The sequence below is a fragment of the Zalophus californianus genome, chromosome 7 (assembly GCF_009762305.2).
Source record: "Zalophus californianus isolate mZalCal1 chromosome 7, mZalCal1.pri.v2, whole genome shotgun sequence".
In the NCBI taxonomy this organism is placed as follows: domain Eukaryota; kingdom Metazoa; phylum Chordata; class Mammalia; order Carnivora; family Otariidae; genus Zalophus; species Zalophus californianus.
In genome coordinates this window covers 142,542,251-142,568,500 of record NC_045601.1, presented here as the reverse complement: position 1 = coordinate 142,568,500, position 26,250 = coordinate 142,542,251, and the positions used below count along the sequence as shown (strand labels likewise).

General features: G+C 49.9%; 1 protein-coding gene across 2 annotated transcripts in view; it reads left to right on the top strand.

The window, feature by feature from the left end:
- GPLD1 (glycosylphosphatidylinositol specific phospholipase D1) overlaps window positions 1–26,250 on the top strand; it is a 54,248-nt gene extending 27,998 nt beyond the window's left edge. For both annotated transcript variants that reach the window (XM_027601598.2, XM_027601599.2), the window contains 18 exons: window positions 4,981–5,088; window positions 5,312–5,339; window positions 5,433–5,572; window positions 7,997–8,062; window positions 9,906–10,026; window positions 12,134–12,273; window positions 13,725–13,911; window positions 16,130–16,240; window positions 17,450–17,524; window positions 17,613–17,769; window positions 18,488–18,629; window positions 19,332–19,437; window positions 19,522–19,615; window positions 22,346–22,522; window positions 22,833–22,993; window positions 24,207–24,233; window positions 24,353–24,403; window positions 26,116–26,250. In XM_027601598.2, the coding sequence (XP_027457399.1) occupies window positions 4,981–5,088; window positions 5,312–5,339; window positions 5,433–5,572; window positions 7,997–8,062; window positions 9,906–10,026; window positions 12,134–12,273; window positions 13,725–13,911; window positions 16,130–16,240; window positions 17,450–17,524; window positions 17,613–17,769; window positions 18,488–18,629; window positions 19,332–19,437; window positions 19,522–19,615; window positions 22,346–22,522; window positions 22,833–22,993; window positions 24,207–24,233; window positions 24,353–24,403; window positions 26,116–26,202 (1,978 nt within the window). In that variant the 3' untranslated portion in view covers window positions 26,203–26,250. The remainder of the gene's footprint in view (window positions 1–4,980; window positions 5,089–5,311; window positions 5,340–5,432; window positions 5,573–7,996; window positions 8,063–9,905; window positions 10,027–12,133; window positions 12,274–13,724; window positions 13,912–16,129; window positions 16,241–17,449; window positions 17,525–17,612; window positions 17,770–18,487; window positions 18,630–19,331; window positions 19,438–19,521; window positions 19,616–22,345; window positions 22,523–22,832; window positions 22,994–24,206; window positions 24,234–24,352; window positions 24,404–26,115) is intronic.

The window sequence follows — 26,250 nt, the reverse complement described above, 5'->3', positions numbered from 1 at the left end:
TTTTTCTAGCTCATTTAGGCATAAGGTTAGGTTGTTTGTTTGAGATTTTTCTTGCTTCTTGAGGTGGGCCTGTATTGCTATAAACTTCCTTCTTAAAACCCCTGTGGCTGTATCCCAAAGATTTTGGACTGTTGTGTTTTCATTTATTTTGGTATAATCTGTAATTTCTTTTCTGATTTCTCAGTTGACCCATTCATTGTTTAGTAGCATGTTATTTATTAACTCTGTGTATTTGTGTTCCTTCCAGTTTTTATAATTTCTAGTTTCATAGCATTGTGATCAGAAAAGATGCATGGTATGGCTTTGGTGTTTTTGAATTTGTGGAGGCTTGTTTTGTGGCCTGATACATGATTTGTTCTGGAGAATGTTCCATGTGCACTGGAAAAGAATGTATATTCTTCCGTTTTAGGATAGAATGTTTGAATATATCTGTTAGATCCATTGGATCTCTTGATCTTCTGCTTGGATGATCTGTCCATTGATGTAAGTGGGGTGTTAAAGTCCCTTACTATTATTGTATTACTATCAATTACTTCCTTTATACTTGTTTTTAACTACTTTATATGTTCGGGAGCTCCTATATTGGGTGCATAAATTTACAATTGTTGCATCTTGTTGGATTGTCACCTTTTTGATATGTAGTACCTTTATTTGTCTCTTGTTAATAGTGTTTTATTTAATTTTTTATAGTGTTTTAAAGTCTGTTTTGTCCAATACAGTTGACATTCATGTGCGTGATAAGTGCTTCTCCATCCTCTCACTCTGTCCGCAGGTGTCTTTCAGTCTGAGATGAGTCCCTTGGAGTCTCTTGTAAGCAACATAGATGAGTCTTGTATTTTATCCGTTCTGTCACCCTATGTCTTTTGATGGGAGCATTTAGTCCATTTATATTCATGGTAATTATTGATAGGTATATATTTAGTCCATTTTGTTACTGATTTTGTGGTGCTTTCTTTAGGTTTTTTTGTTTTTTTTTTTCTTTTCCTGATCCTTGCTCTTTTCTCTCATGATTAGTTGGCTTTCTGTAGTGATAGACTTGGGATTCCTTTCTCTTTGTTTTTTCATATCTATTAGTGGTTTTTGATTTGTGGTTACCATTGGGTTGTATATAACATCTTCTGCACATAGTCTGTTTTAAGCTGATGGTTGTTTAACTTGAACCCATTCTTTACTACCCCCTCCCCCCCATTTTAGGGATCTGGTGCCATAATTTACATCCTTTTATTTTGTGAATACCTTGACTTATTTTTACAGATGTACTTTTTTTTTTTTTTTTTTTTTTTTTTTTTACTGTTTCTGTGTTTTCTACTTTTCATACTCTCACTTACGGTCTCTCCTTTCCACTCAGAGTCCCCTTTAACATTTCTTGTAAGGCTGGTTAAGTGGTCATGAACTCCTTTAGTTTTTGCTTGTCTGGAAGCTGTTTATCTCTCCTTCTATTCTGAATGACAGCCTTGCTGGATAGAGCATCTTGGCTGCAGATTTTTCCCATTCAGCACTTTGAAAGCCCTTCTTGCTTTCAGTTTCTGCAGAAAAATTAGCTGATAGCCTGACAGGGTATGGTATGTAACTGTCGTCTTTTCTCTTGCTGCTTTTTAAAATTGTTTCTTTATCATGACTTTTTGCCATTTTAATTATTATGTGTCTTGGTGTGGATCTTCTTGAGCTTTGGGGGGATATCTCTGTGCCTCCTGCATTTCAATATCTGTTTCCTTCCTCACATTAGGGAAGTTTTCAGCTAGTATTTCTTCAAAGAAATTTTCTGCCACCCCCCTCTTCTCTCTCCTACTGGGATCCCTATAATGAGAATGTCGTTATGTTTGATGGAGCCACTGAGTTTCCTAAGTCCATTCTTGTTTTGCATAAATCTTTTTCTCTCACCTGCTCAGCTTGATTACTTTATTACTCTGTCTTCCAGATATTTGTTCTTCTACTTCCTCTAGCCTGCTATTTATTCTATCAAGTGTTTTTTTTATTTCAATTATCGTGTTCTTCATCTCTGATTTTGTTTTTTAATCTCTGTGTTAAAGATCTCACTGATGGCCTCCAGTCTTTCCTTAAGTCCAGGGAATATCTTCATGATCATTACTTTAAATTCCCTATCACAGGGCACCTGGGTGGCTCAGTTGAGTGTCTGCCTTCAGCTCTGGTCATGATCCAGAGGTCCTGGGATCAAGCAGGGAGTCTGCTTCTCCCTCTTCCTCTGCCGCTCTCTTGTGCTCTCTCTCTCTCTCTCTCAGGTGAATAAATAAAATCTTTAAAAAAATAAAAATAAATTCCCTGTCAGTCATATTACTTACTTTGCTTAGGTCTCTTCTTGTGATTTTTGTCCTGTTTTTTTTTTTTTTTTTTAGATTTTATTTATTTGTCAGCGTGCACACAAGCAGGGGAAGGAGCAGAGGCAGAAGGAGAAGCAGGCTTCCCACAGAGCAGGGAGCCTGATGCGGGGCTCGATCCTAGGACCCTGGGATCATGACCTGCGCTGAAGGCAGACGCTTAACTGACTGAGCCACCTAGGTGCCCTGTCATGCTAGCTCTTTAAGGGCAGAACTCAGTTTCCTGTCACCCTCTGGGCTTTTCCAGAGCCAAGCCCACTGATTTTTTTAAATTCTAGGCTTTAAGTCCCACTGGCTAGAACTCAGAACATTTGGCCCCTTTCATTTTCAAAGCTAAATGCTATAGGGATGTAGCTCCCCCTTGCAGGCTCCCCAGGGTGATAATCTGCTTCTCACCCCTCCCTGAAACCATGGCTCCCTCCTCCTGGTAGCCAGACCCATGGGGTTTAGCAGCCCCACCATGTCTCTGCCTTTTCTACTCTCCTTGAGCTGGCCTCTTCTCTACATTTAGTCGTGGAGTCTCTTTTGCCAGTCTTTTTTTTTTTTTTTTTTAATTATTTATTCATTTTAGTAATGTCTATCCTCTATGTGGGGCTGGAACCCACGAACCTGAGATGAAGAGTCACTCGATCTTCTGACTGAGCCGGCCAGGCGCCACTCTTCTGCCAGTCTTTGGGTTGTTTTCTGGGTTGTTGCACTGATGTGAGTGTTGTCTAGTTCTGTCTGTGAGATGGGATCGATCTAGGGTCCTCCTGCTCTGCCATCTTATTTCATCTTTGTCAGGAGTCTCCCACTGAGTCTCAAATCCCATCTGTGCTTGAAGAGAATGTTCTCCAATTTTTGACCTAATGTTACATATATGCTTATTAGTGTAAGCATATTTACTGTTAAAATTATAAATAGCATTTTTATTTTAGATTAGGTTGATCTAATAATTACTGAGAGAAAAATTTGTTAAATTTCCCCCAGCGATAGTGGATTTTTTTTTCCCATTTCTCCTTGAGGTTCTGTCAACTTGCTATATATATATATGTGTGTGTGTGTGTGTTTTGAAGATTAAAAATCTTATGTCTTTCTGGTGAGTTGAACCTTTTCATCATGACATAGTGACCCTCCTCATCTCTAATGAACGCTTATTGCCTTCAAGTCGACTTTAGCAGCTCTAACTATAGTTATGCTGCTTCTCTTGGTTATGTCCCATGGTGCTCGAATTATTCATGGCTGGATGTAGAGTTGCATTTCTCCAGTGAGGGTTTGTCTGGACTTCTGCAGGCTGCCTCGAGGCATGTTAACCTAGGACCACATTGAGTTACATTCAGCCCTTGAGGTTTTCCTGATTACAGCGATGGCATGAATGCAGGACAGAACATTTGTGGGACTGGTAGTAGTTACCAGTTTTAGGGGGAGATCTATTTCTCCCCTTCTCTGTGCATTGTTAAGATGAAGACCAGTTTCTTTGCTGTCCTTTTTAATAGGTTGGGTTTGTCTCTAGCTGATACTCCTGCCAAGGGTGTAGCTTTCAGTGCAGAGTCTCTTCTGAGATGGGCTGCTTTGGCTGGTTCCTACGCTTCAGCCCCCATCTTCGGCATACAAGGCAGCCATCGGAAAATCTCCAAGGGCTTGGGGCAAAGGTTGGCTTCCACATTTCCTTACCTCTTCAAGTTTCCAGTTTCAATTTGTTTTGGGCCTTTGGAAAATTTTCACTTTCTTGCTAGTGTGGTGATTCATCTAAAAAAATATTTTTGTTATTGTGTCTAGCCTGAAGCTATTTCTGTTGGGAGGACAACTCTGGTGCTCTTGTAAATTAAAAAGTGGATGTGTCCATAGATTCTTTCTTATAAATACACTAAAATCGGGTTTTGCTTGGTTGTGGTTTCTGTCCGGTATAGTCTAAGGCTTAAGAAATGAAGACAGAAGATCTTAGCATTAATCTTATGTGTGCTACTCTTCTTCCAACTGAAATGAGTAGCTGTCAACCAAAAGCCTGACTTAGAATTCTTTTTACCATCTTACACTGTTTACTCTAAAACCAGGGATGGGGGTGAGGAGCTATTTTTGGTGTTCTAAAAATAATGACTTTGGGGGCACTTAGGTGGCTTAGTTCGTTAAGCATCTGACTCTTGATTTCAGCTCGGGTCCTGATCTCAGGGTCGTGAGATCGAGCCCTGCATCGGGTTCCACGCTGGGCATGTAGCTGGCTTAAGATTCTTTCTCTCCCTCTCCCTCTCCCCTCCCTGCTCTCTTTCTCAAAAATTAGTAACTTTTGAGAATAATTCAGTGCTCCAAAGAATTAAAATATATTGCTCCTTGAACTGTGAATTCACAGGACTAAACATCCTTTTTATACCTTAGAGTTAGTTCCCTGTCTTTGAAACTTCATAAATATCAGATTAAGCTATCAGTTATTTGCTCTGAATCTTTGGGGGAATAATTCCATTTTCTGTGCTTTAGTGTCCTCTTAGGTCTGGTGGGAATGTAGTAGTACCAACCACCTAGGCTTTTAGGTAGGATTAAATAAATAGTTCATGGAAAGCACTTTGCATAATGCCTGGCATGTAATAATCATGGAGTAAATGGTTGCTGCTTTTGCTGTAAATATTATCTTCAATTTCAGAATCTTATTTTATTCCATTGCTTTTCTCAGGTATGTGCCCATTGAAGATCTGCTGGAGATTTATAAGAAACTCTATGGCCGAGAAGTAATCACCAAAAATGCAATTGTTGACTGTTCATACCTTCAGTTCTTGGAAATGTAGGTGTGACCCAGAGGAAACTTTGTAGTTGACTTGAGTGTGACTTCTTGGTGCACTTGCTGACATTTTAGTCTCCCGAGTTGGATTTTGGATTTCTGGACTTTGGCTTTTTTCAAAGGCAGTTGCATCATGTAGATACATGTAGATGGAGCTTGGTTTTTATTTGCTTCACTTCTTTGTACAAACACAACTCAACAGGCAAAATTTTTGTTCATGTTGCAGGTATGGTGAGATGTTAGCTATTTCCAAGGTAAAGGCTTCATTCTTCAAAATCTTCATTTAAAGGATTATAAAGTTACCAGAAAAAGCACTTATTAATGAGTTTTCTTTTTCTGTGCCGTAGCTTTATTCCACTTACTCCAGAAAGTCTCCATTTTTGGTGGAACAATTCCAAGAATATTTCCTGGGGGGACTGGATGACATGGCTTTTTGGTCCACTAATATTTACCATCTGATGAGCTTCATGTTAGAGAACGGGACCAGGTGAGACCCTGCCCCACTTCTTCTACCACTCACTCCTGCCCTGTCCCTCCCTCTCCTGGTGCCGCTATCAGGTTTTCACTTGATCAGATGAAAACGTCTCATGAAGTGCCAGCCTCTCCTAACCAAGGAGGAAAAGAACGGAAACTCTGGTCTCAAAACTCAGACGTGCTCCCGTCTGATTACACGTACCTCTGTTCCCTGTTTTAGGGACAGAGAGATCCTGAAGAACCGTGCTCGGTGGGAGGGCCCCCGTCCACCTCTGGGCTGTGTCTTCTCTTCTGGGAGGACCCACAGCGAGCCTCCTTTCCACCTGCTGCCATCTCAGGGATAAAGGGTTTCAAAGAGCACTTCACTGAATACCCCACCCCCCACCCCCACTCCAAAGTAAAATCAGAAATGGACGCATTTGTAAATCACAGCCTTCTGGTGGAGTCTTTGACACTCAGCCCGTATGGAATAGCGTCTGGAGCCCAACTCCTTTTCCGCTCCTGCTGTGCATGTCCGGGAGGAGTGTTAGCCAGAGACTCAGCCCAGGGTGTGTAGAGTGGGGTAGAAGGGCCGCCCAAATTCCAGCTGCAGTGGCCCATAGGCTCACAGCGTCCGCTGGCTGTGCGAGACAGTCAAGGCTCCCCTCCGAGCCAGTTTGCAAGCAGGCCACGGAGTCTGTGGCCCTCTGCAGCTGCCGACCTGGGTGGGGCGGGTGGGGGTCTAGAGAGGGAGCAGTGGAGGCAGCACCCCATGCAGGGCAGGGCGCAGAGCTCAAGCAGCAGCTGTGGAGTGGGAAAGGGGGTTCGAGGGCTGGGTCTGGCGATTCTTCCAGGTGGAGGAGCATAGGGCTGGGCTAAATCGGAGGGACCTAAATCAGTATAGCTTCGGAATGTCATATGCTGGATGATACTCTTTTGTGCCCTTAAAAACCTTTGCTAGTAGTCAAAGAATGGTAACCGTAATTATATATTGTGCTTTGAAACAAAATTCCCTTGCATGATAGTTGGTATTAGGCTATAAATATTAAAACCTGTTTTAAACAGTTGGTAAACAGTAAATAATCCAATATAAATACAATTTTTTAATAGTGAAATAAGCCTCCTGTGAAATCCCCAGGCTCTCCTTCTATGGCTGTGGGTTTTTAGGTGCCCACAAAGGTAGCAGATGGGCTTTGGAATTGGCAAGACCTGCCTCTCACTGCTGAGTTACCCCAAGCAAGTAGCTAAACCTCCCTAAGCTTTGTTTCCTCATCTGTGAAATGGGGACAGTAGTAATTCTATCTTTGTCATGGGGTTGTGGGAGGAGGACGTGAGGTCACTCATGCAAATGGTGTGGCATGTAGGGAGCACTTAACACATGTTGGCTACTAGTATTATAATTATTGTTGGAAGGAAGTTAAATTTATATTGGTCATACGAGTGTGAATGACCTGCATTTGTTTGTTTTATAAAGTCCATGTGTCATGATCTTCAAGTGGAGAGCAGCTTTGGTGTTTTGGTTAGGTTGTCCAAATAGCTACAGACAGCTAGACTTTATTCTTTAATTAGGAGAGCTGTTTGTGAAGAAACACGTTGTCTCTTGATCTCTGTTCTAATTTGTCAAGGCGAAAATTCCATGAATTGACTGCATCTTTACACACACACACGCACACACACAAAGGAAGATTCATCAGAATTTGTGGAACTTTGAGAACTTTGGGGAAGGCTCCAAAGAAAGAGAATACAAACTCATGAGTGAAAGAAACAATGTACCTATTTTCATATTATAAGCATTTCTTAGCTAATTGATAAAACTCTAGTAGCGTATCTTCCTAAAGAAACAGTGAAAGGAATGGTAGTTACGTCCCAGCCAGGGTGCTACTTAATTCAAAGATTATTCATGGAGACGCCTGGGTGGCTCAGTTGGTGAAGCATCTGCCCTCAGCTCAGGTCATGGTCCTGGAGTCCCGGGATCGAGTCCCACATCGGGCTCCCTGCTCAGTGGGGCGTCTGCTTCTCCCTCTCCCTCTGCCCCTCCTCCCCGCTCATGCTCTCTCTTTCTCTAATAAATAAATAAAAATCTTTAAAAAATGGGCATGATCGGGCAGAAAGGGGCATAGTTGGGAAACAGTTTCTTTCCGTCTTGAACTCCCAGATGGTTCATGTCCGTGTGGGGACCGCTCAGCAGGTGGGGGCGGGGGAGGCAGAGGGTGGGAGGGTGGCTGTGAGTCCGGGCTGCCGGAGCGTGGAGCTTCCTGCGTTACCATCCTGCTACCAGCAGCCAGCTCAGCAGCCCGCATCAGGTAGGACTGAGGTTCTTCACCCATCATGTCCGGCTCGGCAACGAGCCCCGCTACATTAGGCTGCTGGAGGTGGCTTGAAGTGCACCACCGATTCTCAGTAAAACTCATGCTTGTGAAGGAGGTGGAAAATTCCTGATTCATCTGACTCTTTCCAGTGACTGCAACCTGCCTGAGAACCCTCTGTTCATTGCATGTGGCGGACCACAAGCCAGCACCCAGGGGTAAGTGGATTCCAAAATTGTTCCTAGAAAAAGAACATCTTGGGGCGCCTGGGTTGCTCAGTTGGTTAAGCGACTGACTCTTGGTTTTGGCTCAGCTAGTAGTGATCTCAGGGTCCTGCGATCGAGCCTTGTGTTGGGCTCTGCGCTCAATGCAGAGTTTGCTTCTCTCTCTCTCCTGCTCCTCCCTCCTCTCTCTCTCTCTCTCTCTCATAAATAAAACCTTAAAAAAAAAAAAAGAACATCTTGCCCAGAAGGATGCTCAACAGACATCGAAGGCATGGGATTTGTAGACACATAAGAGGTTCAAATTCCAGGTCTGCCATTTACAGCCATGTGATTTTGAACAAGTTGCTTATTTTTTTTTTTTTTTGAGGTACAGCTTCCTCCTTTGGCAAAATAGAAAAAACGTGCCGGGGCCCCTGGGTGGCTCAGTCAGTGAAGCGTCTGTCCTCGGCTGAGGTCATGATCTTAGGGTCCTGGGGTCAAGCCCCACATCAGGCTCCCTGCTCAGGGAATCAATAAAATCCTTAAAAAAGAAAAAAAGCGCATATTCCCCAAATCATGGCCTGGATAGCGTGCAAGAATGGAGGTAAACAGCATATCAGTAAGTTGCTCGCTAAACAATAAAAATGGCAGTTAAATAGTAATATTACTCTCATTGTTATTATGCATAACCTTTATCCATATTTCACCCTGAGAAGGTCGTCATTGATGAGACAGGGTGAGGAGAAGATTTTTAGGTAGTTTCTGAGGAAGGGGGCCAGAGGGTGGTATTCCTGCTGGGGTCGTGTGCCAACTGCATGAGCTTAAAACTGTATTAATATTATAATTATCAATAAAGCAGTATTTCCTCCTGTCTGCTGCCAGGAGCTGGTTTAGGCACTGAGGCCTCGTTGTGAGCAGGGCAGAAAGCGTTCCTGCTCTACTGGGGCATGTGTCCCGGCAGGTGCATGGGCGCTCGCCAGAACTCATACATACTCTCAAGGGTTAGGAGGGAAAAGCATGTGCCACAGAGCATCCCAGCCCCGTCCCAGGGGAGCTCTCGGTGAAGAAGTGGTATTTCAACCGAGGTATTTCAGAGTGAGCAAGGGTTAGATGCTCAAACAGGACCTAGCAGTGAAGGGTCCTAGGGTCAGCAAGAGCAGAGAGAGCTTCAGAAGAACAGAAGGCAGGAAGGTTCAGTTAAGCCCTCATGGTTGGATTTACTTAAATTAGGCCAGTCTTTTCTTTCTTTCCTTTTTCCTTCCCTCCCTCCCTTCCTTCCTTTTTGGTGACTGACTTCAGTGCCTTTAGATCGGGTTTTCAGTCTCTTAGACTGTCAGGGTCCCCACGCTGGGCTGTTTCACACGCGCCCCTTTGCTCCCTCCCGTTGTGTGGGCTTCACTTCAGTCACTTGGGAAGCCTGTCCGTCTCCTCTAGGCACCTGGTTGGTACTCTCGTTAGAATGCACGAATTTGAAAATGTGCTTTTATCGTAGGATTCATTCTAGCATGTCTTGGAGATAAATCCGTACGCCCGCGTGCAGCTTCCCAAATAGCTACATTATTTCTTGACTATTTGTGGGAATACTGAAACCCTTTTTTTTTTTTTAAGTAATCTAGAAGAAATTCACAGCTTTTGAGGCTCTCGGAAGTATTTTTGATAAGGACAGGCTTTTACACGTTGGAAACATGTTCACTACAATTCCATGGGATGTCGCATGTGTTTCTCCTTCAACTTCCAGATACTCAAATGTTCCGGTCTCTCACCAGCGATCGACTTGACATATTCTTCCAATTCCTTCATTCAGGGGCCTTGTTGCTCCTTCAGTCTGACCCATTTTTTTTGTTTCCCTTTTCAATAGCTCCAGAGTGCAGAAGAATGATTTCCATAGGAATTTGACTGCATCCCTAACCAAAGATGTTAGGAAAAATATAAGCTATACTGAAAGAGGTGTGCTCTTTAGCGTGGATTCCTGGACCTCGGTAAGAATTTTCTGCTTCCGGTGGGGGAAGGAGGGACATGCTGCCCCCATGATCTTGTCCTTACAGACTCACTGGCCCTTTAATCATTCACTGGGAGTCACCTGCGCATGAGCCACGTGACTCATGACCCACAAATATCCTTGGCCTCCAAATGTGGTTTTTTCCAGAGATGTTCTGAGATGTGAGTCTGGACCTCCGTGGCCTTGGGCGAGTCCAGTGGAGCCCGAGGTGGCCCCAGGCACCAGGGCCAGGCCTGCTTTGCCCTTAGGCAAACTGTGTCAGCAAAATGGCAGGCTCCCTGCGCAGAGCGCCATGCAGGGGGATGCTGTGTATGAAATCGGTCCGTGAGATCACCTTTTAAGTGTCAGATGTTCAAATTTGTCTAATTGGGGTGGCAAATAACACGTACTTTGCCTATAAGATAAGCTTGCATCTTTGCTGTCAATCAGAGACAGCTTCATGGCAGAGGTGGCATTTGCATTAGGCCTTGAAGAGTAGATAGTATTTCATCAGTGAGCATGTATCTCTTGGGAAAGTTTGGGGATATTTGGAGATATGAGTAGACTCGTTTGCTTGGAAAACAAGACAGGGATACAAGGCACTACGAGGGGTTTGGGAAGGGAAGCAGGCTTTGGATTGTGAAGGGCTCTTAACGTCTGGAGGGTTCATAGGACACCATCTGGCTGGTGGCCCTGGGAGTTGGGCCCGGCCCCAGCAGGCCTGCTTTGCAGGTGTGCTGTCACCCAGGGGGCCTGTAGTCACCCTGAGAAGGGCCCCACACTTGGGTTAGTGCTCTTGCTGTCTTAAAACCCCTAATAACTTAGGGGCACCTGGGTGGCTCAGTCAGTTGGGCGTCTCACTCTTGGTTTGGGCTCAGGTCGTAGTCTCGCAGTCATGGGATCGAGCCCCACGTGGGGCACCACGCTCAGCACCGTCTGCGTCAGACCCTTCCTCCCTCCCTCCCTTCCCCGCCCTGCTCACACACACGCTCTCTCAAATAAATAAAATCTTTAAAAAAATTTCAAAACTTCTGAACCAGGGGCTCTGCATTTTTATTTTGCACTGGGCTCCGCGAATTCTGTAGCCCACCGTGACCTGGGCCCCCCACCACAGCACTTACCATGTTGTCCTGTAGTTACTCGGATCGGTCTCCTCTGTGGAAGGGTGGTCCCGTGGGAGAGGGGCTTTCTGTTGCCAAAGCCCGTCCTGGCACCTGGCACACGGCAAAACTGAGTAAGTGCTTCCTGGAGAGTGGGCAAGGCGCAGGGGGCATGAGGGCGAGCGTCTGGGGGCAGCCTACCAGGGGCGCTAGCGTGCGGAACCAGGAGGCACAGCCCGTCCTGCAGCCCAACCCCCCCCACCCCCGGCCGGCTCTGCCCTCCTGCTCTGAGCCCACTGTGCTCCCATCCAGGCGAGGCCTCGGAGCCCTGGTGGGGTCTCCTTCACCCTTGGGTGGATTCAGAGTTGTATCCTCTGGCCATGGGTGGGTCCTGCACAGGGCCGGATTATTCGGGACCACTCAGTCGGCACACAACCACGTTCAGAACACCTCAGATCCCACGCTGAGGGGCTTGATGTCCCTGTGCTTGGCTTGCTTCCGGCGCTTGGCAGATGACCTTTGGTGCCTAAGCAAACACAGCAGCCTCTCCATTTGGCTGTGGTTTGGAGGTATATTCAGCATCCTGGTGGTGGTGCAGTTCATGTGGAGGAAAAACACACACACACACACACACACACACACACACACACACACACACAGAATCCTAGTTCTAGATTAATGGATTAAACGTTAAATTGGTTTTGTTACGTTCTACGGGTTCGTAGGGACTCTCCTGACTTTGGTTCAGGTGAAGGCCCAGCTAACTCTTTGTTGCCATCCTGGCCTGAACGCTAGGGCCGCGCCTGCCCTCCCTCCCTGCATACAGGGGTCGTGATTTCCCTCCCTAATTGCTCATCCCAAGGGGTCTTACTGATAGGAATCGATGCTTTATTTTTTTAGCACTTGTCAAAATGGGTTTCCTTTAGAAAGTCTAATACTTTTGATGAGAAATAGTAGTTTCACTGATTATGCCATGTGTCCTTATCTATAATGATTTTGGGTTTCCAGGACTCCCTTACTTTTCTGTACCAGACTTTGGAAAGGAACATACGGACAATGTTTACAGGCAGCTCCCAGCAGTCATGGAAACATGTCTCCAGCCCCCTGGCGTCTTACTTCCTGTCTTTTCCCTACACAAGACTCGGCTGGTAGGTGTGAGTTTCTCCTACTCCCGAAAACTGTCCCCAGTATGAAGTTCACTCAGTCATTTCAACAAATGGTTTTGGTGGCACCTGTTAGCACCTTATATTCCAATTAGCTCATCATCAACAAAAACATTAATACAGTGGTCAAGTTACTGTAAAGATGAAACTGTCTCCTTAAAATGGGTCAAAATGTGTTTAAATGCAGGGAGCTTTCACTTTACTGAATAATTACCATGATGAAGTGTTGTAGAACAATCGCACAGCTTCGATGTTCTTCTGGGAATCTCATGACGTTATGAGTGGATAAACAGCTATTACAGTGATTGGGGTATCATCGCTTCATAGGACAAAAGCCGAGCACACCACAATAATTGTGTACATAGAATGTTGGGGGTTCCTCTGAGTTTCATGATCAACCCAGACCAAGCCCAAGTATATGGCGGTTTGGGGGAAACCTTTTTTCAACCACACTTCTCAGATCCAGATGACATTGTTTCCCTTGGAAAGATTGGGTGACAGCCCTTCTTTTTGGGAGGCCACTGATGCTTTCAGCCCCAGCACAGGCGATGGGGGGTGAATGCTGTGTTTATTGGCCAGTCCCCTGTGCATGATGGCTCTTCTTGGCCACCTTCCTGACAGAGCCAAAGAAGGTCTCCTGCTGGGCTTGCTGCCACGGGGGGATGGGGGGTGGTGCAGAGGTCCCTCCCCAGCTTGCAGCCCAGGCAGCCAGGGAACAACAGTGTGTCCGTGGTCAGTGTGTCCGGCCCCTCCCACTGGGCGGCAAACCCCTTTAGAAACAACTTCTGTCTTTTTTCCTCTTTTTCCTTCTGTGCCACCATGGAGTCCTTACGTGGCCATGAGAACTACAATAAATAACGTGATTTCTGGTCTTTCTAGCTGCCCCAACAAAGACCTTTGGACCTTTGCTCTATAACCGGTGGGTCATAGACCCTCATTTGGAAACATCCACTAAATATGACAAACATTTAATTTCTGTACAATACAAGGTACCCTGTGCAGCTATGGTAGAAATAACACGGTGTACCTAACACACGTTGGTCTCAGGCTCCATCCTTTTCCGTTTGTTACCTGGTCCATCAGAAAGCTACCGGCGCCCTTGGCCGGATGCAGATTTCCTGTGCTCCCCGGCGAGCCCAGGATCGCGCTTCGCGGCTCTGGGTTTGCACACAGAATGTGATGCTTTGTGAAGATGCTTTTCGCCTGCTCGGGTCATAAGGTTCAGAAATGCCCAGAGGCCTTAATGTGTCCAGTGTTCTTGTGTTTCTTGGAGAGCAAGACCAAATCACACAAACCATATAACCTCAGAAGTGGACATTCTCCACAGTCAGGGTGAAAAAAGCAACAAGAGGGAGTGCTCTAGAGAGAAGCAGGCGACCGTCTCGCCCATGGCTCTCCATAGATACTGGACGGGGTGTTCTCTCTTCTCCCCACAGGGCAATGACCTCGGCTGACCTCAACCAGGACGGGCTGGGGGACCTGGTGGTGGGTGCCCCGGGCTACAGCCGCCCTGGCCACACCCAGGTTGGGCGCGTGTACCTCCTCTATGGCAGCGAGCTGGGCCTGCCCCCCATCGACCTGGATCTCGACAAGGAGGCCCACGTGACCCTGGAGGGTTTCCAGGTGAGGCGCCCGGCTCTGACTTTCCCTTCTCGTGTCCATAAGCCACTGCCTGTCTTGCGCGGCAGGTTCCCCAGAGCAAATAGCCCATAAACGGCTGGTGGCCTCTGTCTGTGGAACACTCGTCATTTTTAAAAGCCTGTTGGCCCAGGACCCGCCCGAAACACAGCTGCTGTTTATTCAGAGCTGCTCTGAGTCACCAGTCAGGATGTGATTTCTTGGGAGTACACCCCTCCCCTGCGACTTTAAGCCTCCCTCTTTTTATATATGAATTTTTATTTTGTAAGAATGTTAGATTCACAGAAAAGCTGTAAAGACGGTGCAGAGTTCCCAAACACCCTGTACCCGGTTTCCCCTAAGGTGGCGTCTTACGTAACTATGGTGTCAATGTATCAAAAGTAAGAAACCAACTCTGGTACGTGACTCTTCCTAAATTCCAGACTTTGCTCAGATTTCATTCCTTGATCTTAAGTGGTGATGCATCCCCAGAAAAGCCCCACAGTGACTGTAGGAGACAGGCTCCGCGTGGAGGCAGCGTCGCTCCGCCTCGGGACAGCAGGAACCTGGGCTGGCATTAGTTACAGGAGCAGGAAGGGGGGACCAGGCAGGGGGGACAGGTAGCCTTGCGACTGGTCACAGGCGAGCTCGGGCGCTTCGGTGGGACTGCGCACTCCCAGCAGCAAGCAGCAGGGGAAGGGACTTTATGTCAGACCGTGGTTTTTATCCTGGGGAAACCACTAAAGCTTTTGTTGTGGAGTTAATGCTGTGAGGACAAAACAAGATGACATGCCTGGACATACTTTACACATGAAGGGTATGGGGTTAAGGACCAGACAGAGGAGTCCTGAATCTGAGAGGTGATCCTCAGCTGGCTGGCCACTGTGTGAGGTTCCACAGTCCCAGATGGACAGCATTTTCTGGAACCTTCTGCCACCACATGAGAACGTTCCAAAATAAGTTTACCCATTCCTGTTGCCTTTTTTTTTTTTTTTGTAAGATATTTATTTGCCGGAGAGAGAGCATGCACACAAGCAGGGGGAGCAGCAGACAGAGGGAGAGGGAGAAGCAGGGAGCCCGATGCGGGGCTCGATCCCAGGACCCTGGGATCATGACCTGAGCCGAAGGCAGGCGCTTAGCCGACTGAGCCGCCCAGGCGTCTCTGCTGCTTGACGGAGCCGTGCCCTGTCAGAGTGGTGGGGCTCCTGCGACCGGCTCGGCGCGGGGAGGGGGACGCACGCTCTCAGACACGTGGGCCGAGGAAGGGGCAGCGCCGTGCTCACTCGGTAACGCAGTCACCGTGTTACGGCCGCTGAAGGCACGGGTGTAGCCTAGGCCTGTCGCGAGCCTTTCTGTGTCCCCGCCTGGAGGGGGAGGGGGAGGACGAGCGGCCTCAGGTGTGGCTCTGCTTGAAGAGTCTGCCTGTCGAGGAGCAGCGGCGACCGCACGAGGCTGGCCTCGGCCGCCCGGCGTGCTTAGCCCCGCTGCCCCACCGTGCTGCTGCGTGCCCGGAGCAGCCCTTTCTCGTTCGTCAAGTTCCCGCCTCGGAGGAGGGGCCCTCTCCAGAGGCCACCGCACGCCAGGTGCAGCCCGATGGGCCAGTACACGAGCGGTGTGGGTTCTGGGCCGCGGGTACGTGCGGGGGGCCCACCTCCACTTGCGCAAGACCGCTCACCGTCGGCTCCGCCGTGAAAGAGGCCCGAGGAGTGGCCTTGCGGTCTGGGCGGATTCTGGAGAGCAGGAGGGGAGAGAATCCACCTCGGAAGAGAAGGGTCCCCGAACGGACTGGGGCTTCCCTCCGTAAGCCGCGGGTGTGGGGTGGTGAGCGCCCCTGGCCCGTGCGTGTGGGTGCCGGCCGCAGGACGTCCTGTCGCCGTGCCCGCCGCACCCCGGACGTTCCGAGAGCTCGTCGCGGGGTAGCCGTTGTTGCTGGTGTATGGGGCTCTTGTTTCGGATACTTTCCAAGGGAGCCTGGCCCTTCGTGTGGGACCATTTTCGAAAAACCCAGAACTTGCGAGAACGGATCCTTCTCTTTCTGGCACCTCCTCGTCCCCTCCAAGGGGACACCCAGCGGCCGGGGCGCGGATGTGCTCTGGTCGCTGCGGAGTTGTCCCTGGGCCCTCGGCTTCCAGGTTGGGTGGCTGGGTCCCGGTACCCCAGGGAGTCGCCTGCTGTTCTGGAGGCCGTGGCTCAGCCCAGGGGGGGCTCACTGGTGCCGCTTCAGCCCTCAGGTCGGTTTGGCTCGGCCTTGGCCGTGTTGGACTTCAACAAGGACGGCGTGCCTGACCTGGCCGTGGGAGCGCCGTCGGTGGGCTCTGAGAAGCTGGTGTACACGGTAAGCAGCTGGGGGGGCGGGCTGGGGGGGGGGAGGCGGGGTCGGCTGGAACGTCGGCGGGAAGCAGCCAGCCACATGAACCGGGCCCGCATTTGTGGGGAGATGATCTCAGCCCCGTTTGGGTCCTTGACCTGACCTTGGGTTACCCGGCGGCGCCTAGTTCCTGCCTCCCTGGCCTTCACTTGCCCTCCTGGGTTTCCCGATTTTACGCCCCCTCCCTCCCACCAGGATACTGAATGGTGGTGAGGGGGACAGGGGTTCCAGCCACTCGAGCGCCCCCGTCACCACCACAAAGCGGAGACCTCCCTGGATCCCTGTGCCCTGGCCGAGGTCCCGGGTCCCGCGGCGTGGGCTCTCGTCTGCGTGGGCCCCGTACACGGCAGGGCACCGGCTCCTGCACCGTGTGACCCAGAAGGTCAGAGGCCCCTCATCACCTCTACCTGCCACGAGCTCGCTTTTGTCCCTGTCTCCTCGCTCTCTGCTTCCAGACTGTGAGCCGTTTGTCCTCTCTGGACCCACAGGCCCCCTCGCCTGAGGACGTGTGGAGAAGGTCTTTTCTCCCCTTCGTCCTTGAGGAGCGACAGGGCACCCACCCGGGAGCTGACATCAGCCCCTGGTGTAGGCCCCATGTCACTGTCCCCACACCACAGCCTTTCCCTCTACTCTAGTCCCTTCCACGCTGTGGTGTCACTGCCCGTTGACCAGGTTTTTGGGAGGACAGAGTGTGGTCTGACTTACCACGGTCTTCCCTGCGCCTTGCTTGTGGTGGAACATAAATGCTGCTTGAATGAGTGAGGATGGAGACCGGCAAGTTACAAGATAGGAGCTGGTTCTGGACAGGGAACGATGGTGCACATGCGTCTCAGGGCTGTGGACACTGACCACACGGCGTGTCGTGTTCTGAGGAACCACGGCCGGGTCGGGGAAGGCCTCGTGGGCGAGCCAGAAACAGAGCTGGCCTTGCGCGGGGAGGCGAACGGGTTGTCCAGCCGGTGCACTGAACAAGCGTGTGTGGTATGCACAGATAGGAGTGGCCGTCTCAGTGTTGGGGGCTCCAACACGCTGACGCAAAGGACAGACATAAAAACCACTTCAGTCCTGTTTCCGTCTGTCGCTGAGCTCCCAACTGTGGGGACTCGGGTGATTCAGGCCCTTGTCCCCCCCTCTCCGGTCATCTGAGTGACTGCCCCGTGGCTTGCCTTCACCTAGGGTGCGGTGTACGTCTACTTCGGCTCCAGACAAGGAGGAATGTCTTCTGGCCCCAACGTCACCATCTCCTGCCAGGTACGGGGACCCTCTGGGCCAGGGCCAGACCTGGCCGCCTCCTGCAGTCCGCCTTTGAGCGGGACGTGCTCTCCTGGTTCCCCTACAGGACACCTACTGTAACTTGGGCTGGACGCTGGTGGCCGCAGACATGAACGAAGACGGCGAGCCCGATCTGGTGATGGGATCCCCTTTCGCGCCAGGTGGAGGGAGGCAGAAGGGCATGGTGGCTGCATTTTATTCCGACCCCAGCTGGAGCCACAAAGGTAGTGTTTGTGAGGAGGGAGCAGGAGAGGGGCGGGGGGTGGGGCGGAGACCTCCCAGCTCTAGTCTGTCCTTGTGCCTGTGGGCTTCTGTCCCATCTCCCTCCTTCCACTATCAGGTCATCTAAATATTTTTTTTAAGATTTTATTTATTTATTGACAGAGACACAGCGAGAGCAGGAACACAAGCAGGGGGAGTGGGGGAAGGAGAAGCAGGCTCTCTGCCAAGCAGGGAGCCCGATGTGGGGCTCGATCCCAGGACCCTGGGACCATGACCTGAGCCGAAGGCAGACGCTTAACGACTGAGCCACCCAGGTGTCCTGGGTCATCTAAATTTTCTAGTAGAGTATCTACCTTTATCATCCAAGTGATACGGGTAAAATTACTGATACACAAAAAAGGGGTCCAACTTCCAGGTCCAGATCCGAAGGGGGCCCGTAGGTTGTTGGCAAAGGCTTTCCATGGAAGCCTAGGAACTCGGAAGGCAACCCAGTGATGCTCCGACCTGCCCGCTGGGGGCTCCGTTTATATCGCATCCTCCACCCCACAGAAGTGAGCTCCAGAAATGTGCTTGTCCTATGAAGCGTAGGATCAGTTTCTGACACTGGGGCTCCCTGGGAGCAGCTCGGGGGTACAGGGGAGCTCTGGCAAGGACTCTGCCCGCCCCTCCGACCCCAGCAGCCTCCCACGCAAGGTAAAGGGCACTGGTTGTCTCGTATAGAAAAGCTGGGCGTGGAGGCGGCCAACTGGACGGTGCGGGGCGAGGAGGACTTCTCCTGGCTCGGCTATGCCCTCCACGGGCTCCGCATGAACAACACAAGCGTGCTGCTGGTGGGGAGCCCAACCTGGAGGAACACCAGTAGGTGAGTGCTCCCGTGGGGGCCGGGGACCCCGGAGCGCGAGGGGCAGGTACCGGCTGCTGCGGGAGCCCGCCTGGGGGGCTCAGACCCCACAAGGAAAAGCTGTGGCTCTGCGGCAAGGTGGTGAATTCTCAGAAGCTGAAACAGGAGCTAGGAGGGGGATGAGCCTGCCGGGGCTCCCGTGACAGTCCCACGGCCTGGGTAGCAGAAGTCGCGGGAATGCATCTTCTCCCGGTTCTGGAGACTAGGAATCCGAGGGCGCGGTGTTGGCGGCGGCAATCTCGAGGCCTCGCTCCTCGCCTTGCAGGCGGCCACCTTCTCCCGGCCTCTCCTGGGTCTGCGCCCGTCCCTGGTGTCTGTCCTTACGAGGACACCCGGTCCTGTTGGATCCGGCCCCACCCCAGTAACCTCAGTGTAACATGATTGCCTCTTTGAGGCCCCGATCTCCAAATATACGTATTCTGAGGTGCTGGGGTTCGGACTCCCAACATGTGGATTCCGGAGGAACACGATTCAGCCCGTGGCCATGGCCCTCCCTCTACCTGCTCTCAGTGCGGAGGCAGAGTGGTGAGCCTCGCATCTGCAGAGAAAGCCACCCCGCTCCCCTGCCAGGATCTCAGGATCGCGGGCGCAGGGGGGGCTTGTATCCCCGGGGCCCTGACTAGTCGGCCCGCTCTTCTCCCGTCTGTGTGTGCTTCCTTCCAGCCTGGGCCACCTGTTCCACGCTCACGACGAGAAACAGAGCCTCGGGCGGGTGTATGGCTATTTGCCCCCACACCGCCAAAGCTGGTTTACCGTTTCCGGAGACAAGGTAAGGCTGCCGCGCCCCCCACGGAGACTGGGCACCAGGGAGAGCCCTCGGAGCTGCATGGTACTGACGGATGGCATTTCACAGACGATGGGGAAGCTGGGGGCTTCCCTGTCCAGCGGCCACGTGCTGGTGAACGGGGCCCAGAAACAAGTGTTGCTGGCTGGAGCCCCGACTCACGGTAGGTCACGCGCCGGGAAACGTGGCTGCGTTTTCAGTCGGGTGGCTCCTTGACCACATCCTGTGGGGGGAAGGTTGTGAAATCTGGAGCCAGACAGACCGGACTGTGAGTATTTCCTTTTCTCGGTAATAGCAAGCGGCATAACCTGGGGGAAGTTACTTAACCTCCCTGAGCATTAGTATCTTCATCTGCAAAATGCAAATTATACTATCTACCTCAGAGATTTGTTGAAAATCCCTCATGAAAGTAACCAAGCGTGTTGTTAAAGCTCTAGTCTCACCGAGCTTGGAGCACGGTGGGGGGGGGTGGTTTCAGAAAATTCTATACATCAGTTCACCGGGACTAGGTCTGCTGAGGACCTATGTTAATAAAACATCACTTATTTTATGGGAAAGTTTTAAAAAGCCAACAAAAACTTACTCCTTTCAGGAGCCTGGGTGGCTCAGTCGTAGGGTGTCTGCCTTCGGCTCAGGTCATGGTCCCAGGGTTGTGGGATCGAGCCCCGCATCGGGCTCCCTGCTCGGAGGGGAGCCTGCTTCTCCCTCTCCCTCTGCTTGTGCTCTCTCTTCAATAAATAAATAAAATTTTAAAACCTTGAAGATCTACTCCCTTGAAGATGATCAAAGTGAATCATGCTTATTGTAGAAATTTGTGAAAATAAAAGATGTATATAGAAATCACCCCTTATCCAGATATTTAAAAACTTAAGCTGAAAAGGATGCTCCCAATTATTCACTATTGTGAATACCGTCTTCTCTCTCGAACATCGATGTACAGAAAACTCTGCCTCCTAAATAGTTTTTAAAATATCCTGGAGAAGGAATTCCTGGACTAGAGGGTCTACCAATAAGGCTCTTCTTACATATTGTCAAGTTATTTTTCAGGAAGATTTTTGCACACATTAGAAAAATAAGCAGAGTGGATTGGGCAAAAGAATGGCTACGTGTTTTTTTCCTTTCCTTTCTTTCATTTTAACTAGGCTCCACGCCCAGCGTGGGGCTTAAACTAAGCACGGCTGGGAGATCAAGAGGTGTATGCTCTGTGGACTGCGCCGGCCAGCGGCCCAGAAGGCTAGATCTTTCATTGCATGATTAAGGACACAGCACTGTAACCCCGGATGCGGACTTAGCTGGAGTAGTGGGGGTTCCCCCTTTCACAGAGCTCTTTCCAAACTTTCACAACACCCATTAGTGATTTTGTTTGTTTCACTTTTCTACTGGAGTGCTGTGATTAGAGCTTTCCAGACTTTGTTTTAATGTCCTTCCGGTCTTGGTATTTTCCTGTTACAAAATACTATATAACAATATAAAAAGGTCAATTTACATATCTGTATTATATACAAATTAACCTTATGTATTTATTTATGAGAAAGAGAATCAGTATCCCTCAGTGCAGTTTGGGCATCCCGGCTCTCTGGTAACAGACTCACTGCACTTTGAACGGTCAGATGTACCTGCGGGGTGATCCCTGAGGGCGGTGGTTGGGAGCATGACCCCGTGAGGCCTGTCCCTTTCCCCCGGAGCCTAAATATTTAGTGGGGATTTTAGGGTGCTGATGAGTAACTGTGAAGTATCTTCAGTATGAAAACGATGCTACTCAAACATGGCGAGGCTGAGATGAGGTGGGCATTCCTATGGTGCTGGTGACAGGTGGACTGATGCTGCCCCTTCCAGAAAGGTTTGGCAGAAGGGCAACAGCCTCAGAGATACTCATTCCCTTGGATGCTCTTTGGACCATTTCTAAGAATCTGCTCTCAGGAACTATTCCAAACTGCAGGAAAGGATCTCTTTATCACAGTGTTAATTAAAACAGCAGTTAGAAATGGCCTAAACGTAAAACATATAAAATTTTATAATCTGCAACAATCTCCATTTTGCTTAATACACATGTGGGTATCAAACTCCAGAAAGCAGTATATGTTCTAGAACTTCTTTATAATTTTTGGGGGGCATTTTCCACACCTTTTATGATACATAAAAAGTGTTGGCATTCACAAGTTTGACACTCAAGATTTTCGACTGTTTCACAGTAATCCTGAAAGTCAGTGATAATGGAGAAGTACGACTTACAGTTTTTCCGAGTTGCAAGTATGAGCCACAATGCAAGGCGGTGTCCCTGCCCTGGGCCCGTGAGGGAGTCCGGCTGGTGAGACGGACTGTACGACGGCTCTAGCCGGAAGTCACGGTCAGGTTCTGGAAGGCCGCGGGAAGAACTTAGTCTGTCGGGTTTGTCGGGAGTGTGACGCGGGCAGTTTGCGGTGTAAGGGGAGATGGAGACTCCTGCGGGGTCAGAGCTGTCTGATGGGGTACCCCACACGTGCCCCACGCCTGGGTCTCCGTGCCCAAGCCTGCGGCACCTTCCCACTGAAGATGGCTGGCTGTGATCCTGAGCCGCTGTGTCACTTGAGGCATGGAAGGCTGAAGGAAGACTAGGGCTCCATTCGGTGCTTTGTCTTCTCTTCATTCCTGGGATGGCACCAGATACTGTGCCCTGATTTATTTTTTTTAAATATATTTTTTAAAGATTTTGTTTATTTGACAGAGACACAGCGAAAGCGGGAACACAAGCAGGGGGAGTGGGAGGGGGGAGAAGCAGGCTTCCCGCGGAGCAGGGAGCCCTATGCGGGGCTCGATCCCAGGACCCCGGGATCATGGGATCATGACCTGAGCCCCGAGGGCAGACGCTTAACGACTGAGCCACCCAGGCGCCACCCGCCCTGGTTTATTTCAGATGAGGTGTCCAAAATGGCGTTCCTGACCATGACCTTGCACCAGGGCGGAACCACTCGGATGTATGAACTGACCCCCGACACACAGCCTTCTCTGCTCAGCACCTTCAGCGGGGACCGCCGCTTCTCTCGATTTGGTGGAGTTCTGCACTTGAGTGACCTGGATGGCGATGGCTTAGGTGGGAAAGGAACAGGGCCTCTGGCCAAGAATCGAGTCCCTTTGCTCAACAGACTGGTCCCCTAATTGGATCATGTAGCCTCTGCCCTCATAATGAACAGCTCCGTGGCCCAAGGGCCTTTGTCTATTTCGAGTTAGGCAAGACCAGAGCCAAGTGAGCTAGACTTCCTGAAGGCGGTAACAGGAGAGCCTTCAACAGGGTGGGGAGGGTGGACTACGTGAAGGACACACTAATCTGACCTGTGGGCGGTTGGGTTAGGACAATGGAAAGCATGACAGGAGGGAGACCCTGTGGTTTCTATGGCTTGCAGATGAAATCATCCTGGCAGCCCCCCTGAGGATCACGGACGTCACCTCCGGACTGCTGGGGGGGGAAGACGGCCGTGTTTATGTCTATAATGGCAAACACATCACCTCCGGTGACATGACAGGCAGATGCGAATCATGGATAGCTCCGTGTCCTGAAGAAAAGGTAACATGTGCCCGTACAAAATCTATGCCGTGTTGGCAAAGGAGGCTACCTGATGCCTCGTAAAATGGCGTCCACTGCAGATCCTCGAGTTGTTAGCTGGACTGTCCGCGGTCAGGACACAGTCACATGCCTGTGTGTGTAGGCACAAGTGGCCCTGGGCTCTTGGCAGGTCTGCAGCGCGGTGCCTGTGGCTGCAGTCTCTGGACGTGGTGTCGGCTGCTTCGCTCCCAGCCCGCCGCCTGGATGGGAGCCCACGGCAGAGAAACCAGGCCAGGGCCACTGCAGTCTCATCTTATTTCCTGTTTCACTGCCTTTTTAAAAAGATCTTATCTGAGAGAGTGCAGAACAAGAGTGAGCACAAGCAGGGCCAGGGCCAGGGCCAGAGGGGTAACGGTCCTCACGGAGCAGGGAGCCCGACGGGGGGCTCATTCCCAGGACCCTGGGACCATGACCTGGGCCCAAGGCAGACGCTTAACTGCTGAGCCACTAGGCACCCCTGTTCCTTTACTCCTTTTCTCAGGTGGGTTTCCTTAAGGGTTCCCTGGGCATAAAAATCGTCTACCGAGAAGTGCATTCTGCAGAAATAATTAACCTTTTGATGTGTATCCTTCCGGTATTTTTTCCTGACCCTAATGGCTCTCACTGTGCATTTTACTCTGTGCCTAGCACTATGCTAAGCACTTAGAGATCTCGCCCTCCCTCCCAGCCCCTTCTTAACTCACATCAAGGCTGGTAAGTTGGCACTATGCCCAGTGGGGGGAGAGGATCCGAGAGGAAGATGCTCTGGGTCACAGTGCTCAGAAATGAAAGGATGGGGCTCTGCACCAAACCGGTCTCTTCCTCACTACACTGTGTGAATGTATTTTATTAGCTGCGATCTGTTGTACACAATTTGTAACCAGATTTTGTCTTACTGCCCTTTATGCCTGCTTACATTCTCCTACAGTACATTTCCCAGCTGCCTACTACTCTGTGGATAAGCCACAGTTTATGTAAACAATAAATATTAGTATTAGCCCCTTAGTCCATTTCATTTCAGTTTTAAATAAGGATACACATATTCATGTATAAACACCTCTGTGCATCCATTGCCCTGAGCTAAGTTCCTGTGTCAAAGGGCAACAAAGCGCAGGGCTTAAGAGTGTGGAAGTGTGCATGTGGGGCTGCAGTTAAAACCCGCCACAGTAACCAGTCCCTCACCCTTTCCTTCCAGGCCCAGTACGTACTGGTTTCTCCTGAGGTGAGTACCTCCTACGGGAATGAAGAAAGAAAAACCATGAAGGTGCCCTTTCCCTTATTTTTTAAACTGATCAAATATGGTATGTCTTGCAAAGACCATTAACAGCCCCTGTTTTACAGGCAAGTTCAAGGTTTGGGAGTTCTGTGGTCACCGTGCGGTCGAAAGACAAGGTATGAGGCTTGCACTCCTGGCTAAGGCTGGGGTGCGGATGATCTCATTTTATTGTTCAGATTGTGTTTGAAAAAGAGGAACACAAAAAAGGAACATCCACACACAGTCCCATCACTTTCCCAGTTTCACCCCCAAGGGCAGAGCTCGGCAACTTACAGCCCGCGGGCTGCCTCGAGTTCTGTACAGCCCGTGAGCTAAAAATGGTTTGTTTAGATGGGGGAAAAAAGGAACGAAGTTTAAATTTGTGTCCGTGGTTTCCTCGGACCACGGCCCCGGCCCCGCACGTTCTCAGAGACTGCTGTCCCACGGAGCCTCACGTATGAATACTGGCCAGGGCCCTTCAGGAAACCTTGCAAACCCCTGCCACGTCGGATAGCCACCGTTAATGTTTTCTTCCAGACTCCTGGGGTTTCTGTAGGACTCTAGGGACAAACACACACTCTTCTCCTGTCGCTGCTTCCTGCTCGCGTACTCCAGTGTATCACGCTTCCTCTCAAATACAGGTGGAGCGATCTTCTTCAGGGCTGCAGAGTATGGTCCAGATGCACCCTATTTTATTTGGTTCACTTTCTCATATTTAAAATTATTTCCAGTTTTCTTATTATTGTGAGCATTCGTGCACAGCTGTATATTTTTATGATTATGCAAATATCCCTGCTAATGATATTCTTGGAAGACTGCTGGATCAAAGGGTATGCACATTTTGGATTCTAATGGATACAGCAGTTAAAGGGTTTATCTTCCAATCTCCAGCTAGACCACTGAATGCATTCCTTCGTTTAGGATAGGATATTGCATAGAACTGTGCAGGCTCTGAGACAAAGTCCCCACCTTTGAGGAAAAACACCATTTATACACATGGGAAGTAGAATAAAATACACATCAGGATAGGATTAAGGACTAAAGAGTGGAGTGGACCTGGCTGCAGTTTATGGGCATTCAAGGCCACTGCCCTCTGGTGGCCCACAGTTCAAGTGGCCCTTGCTTGAATCTATTCCAGAAAAAAAAAACGATGGATTATTAAGTTTATGGGGGGAATCTCAAAAGTTACATCATAAGCTGGGCTTACTCTAAAGATTTCATTTATTTGACAGCGCGAGAGGGAACACAAGCAAGGGGAGTGGGAGGAGGAGAAGCAGGCTCCTGCTCCATGTGTGGGGCTTGATCCCAAGACCCTGGGACCATGACCTGAGCTGAAGGCAGACGCTTAACCTTAACCAACTGAGCCACCCAGGCGCCCCAAGCTTGGCTTACTCTTAAAATTCATTTTCCAAAAGTTAGACATTATCAAGTACCCATATGAATTATACAAAAATTTATACATCTGTCAACCCTTAGAGATCTGTAAGTAATTTAGTCGATTCATTTCTGTACATTGCAAGTTCACTGTAGTGAACGTTCACATTACTTCACTTTCACTACACCCACCTGGGATTGTGGCCCTGAAGGACCAAGTTAGTTCCGTTCTATTGACAAGTGGACATGGACAGTCTGAGGATGAGGAAAGTGGCCCCTGAAGTGAGCCCCCAGCAAGGGGCTGGAGTTGGGACTCAGCCTGCACCTGAGTCGAGCTGCCTGAGTCTGCGTCTCTGCAACCTCGTGGCACTAGCCCCCGTCCCCACCCCCGTGTCACCCAAGCACAGCAGGACGCCGCGACTAGGGCAGGAGCTTCCCAGGCGTGACCAACAGTCCTGTTCTCTGTCCCCTACAGAACCAAGTTGTCGTTGCTGCTGGAAGGAGTTCTTTGGGAGCCCGACTCTCCGGGGCACTGCACGTCTACAGCTTCGACCTCCATTAAAGACTTCACTACCTTTCCCTACTCTGCGTCCCCTCCCTGTGCCGAGTC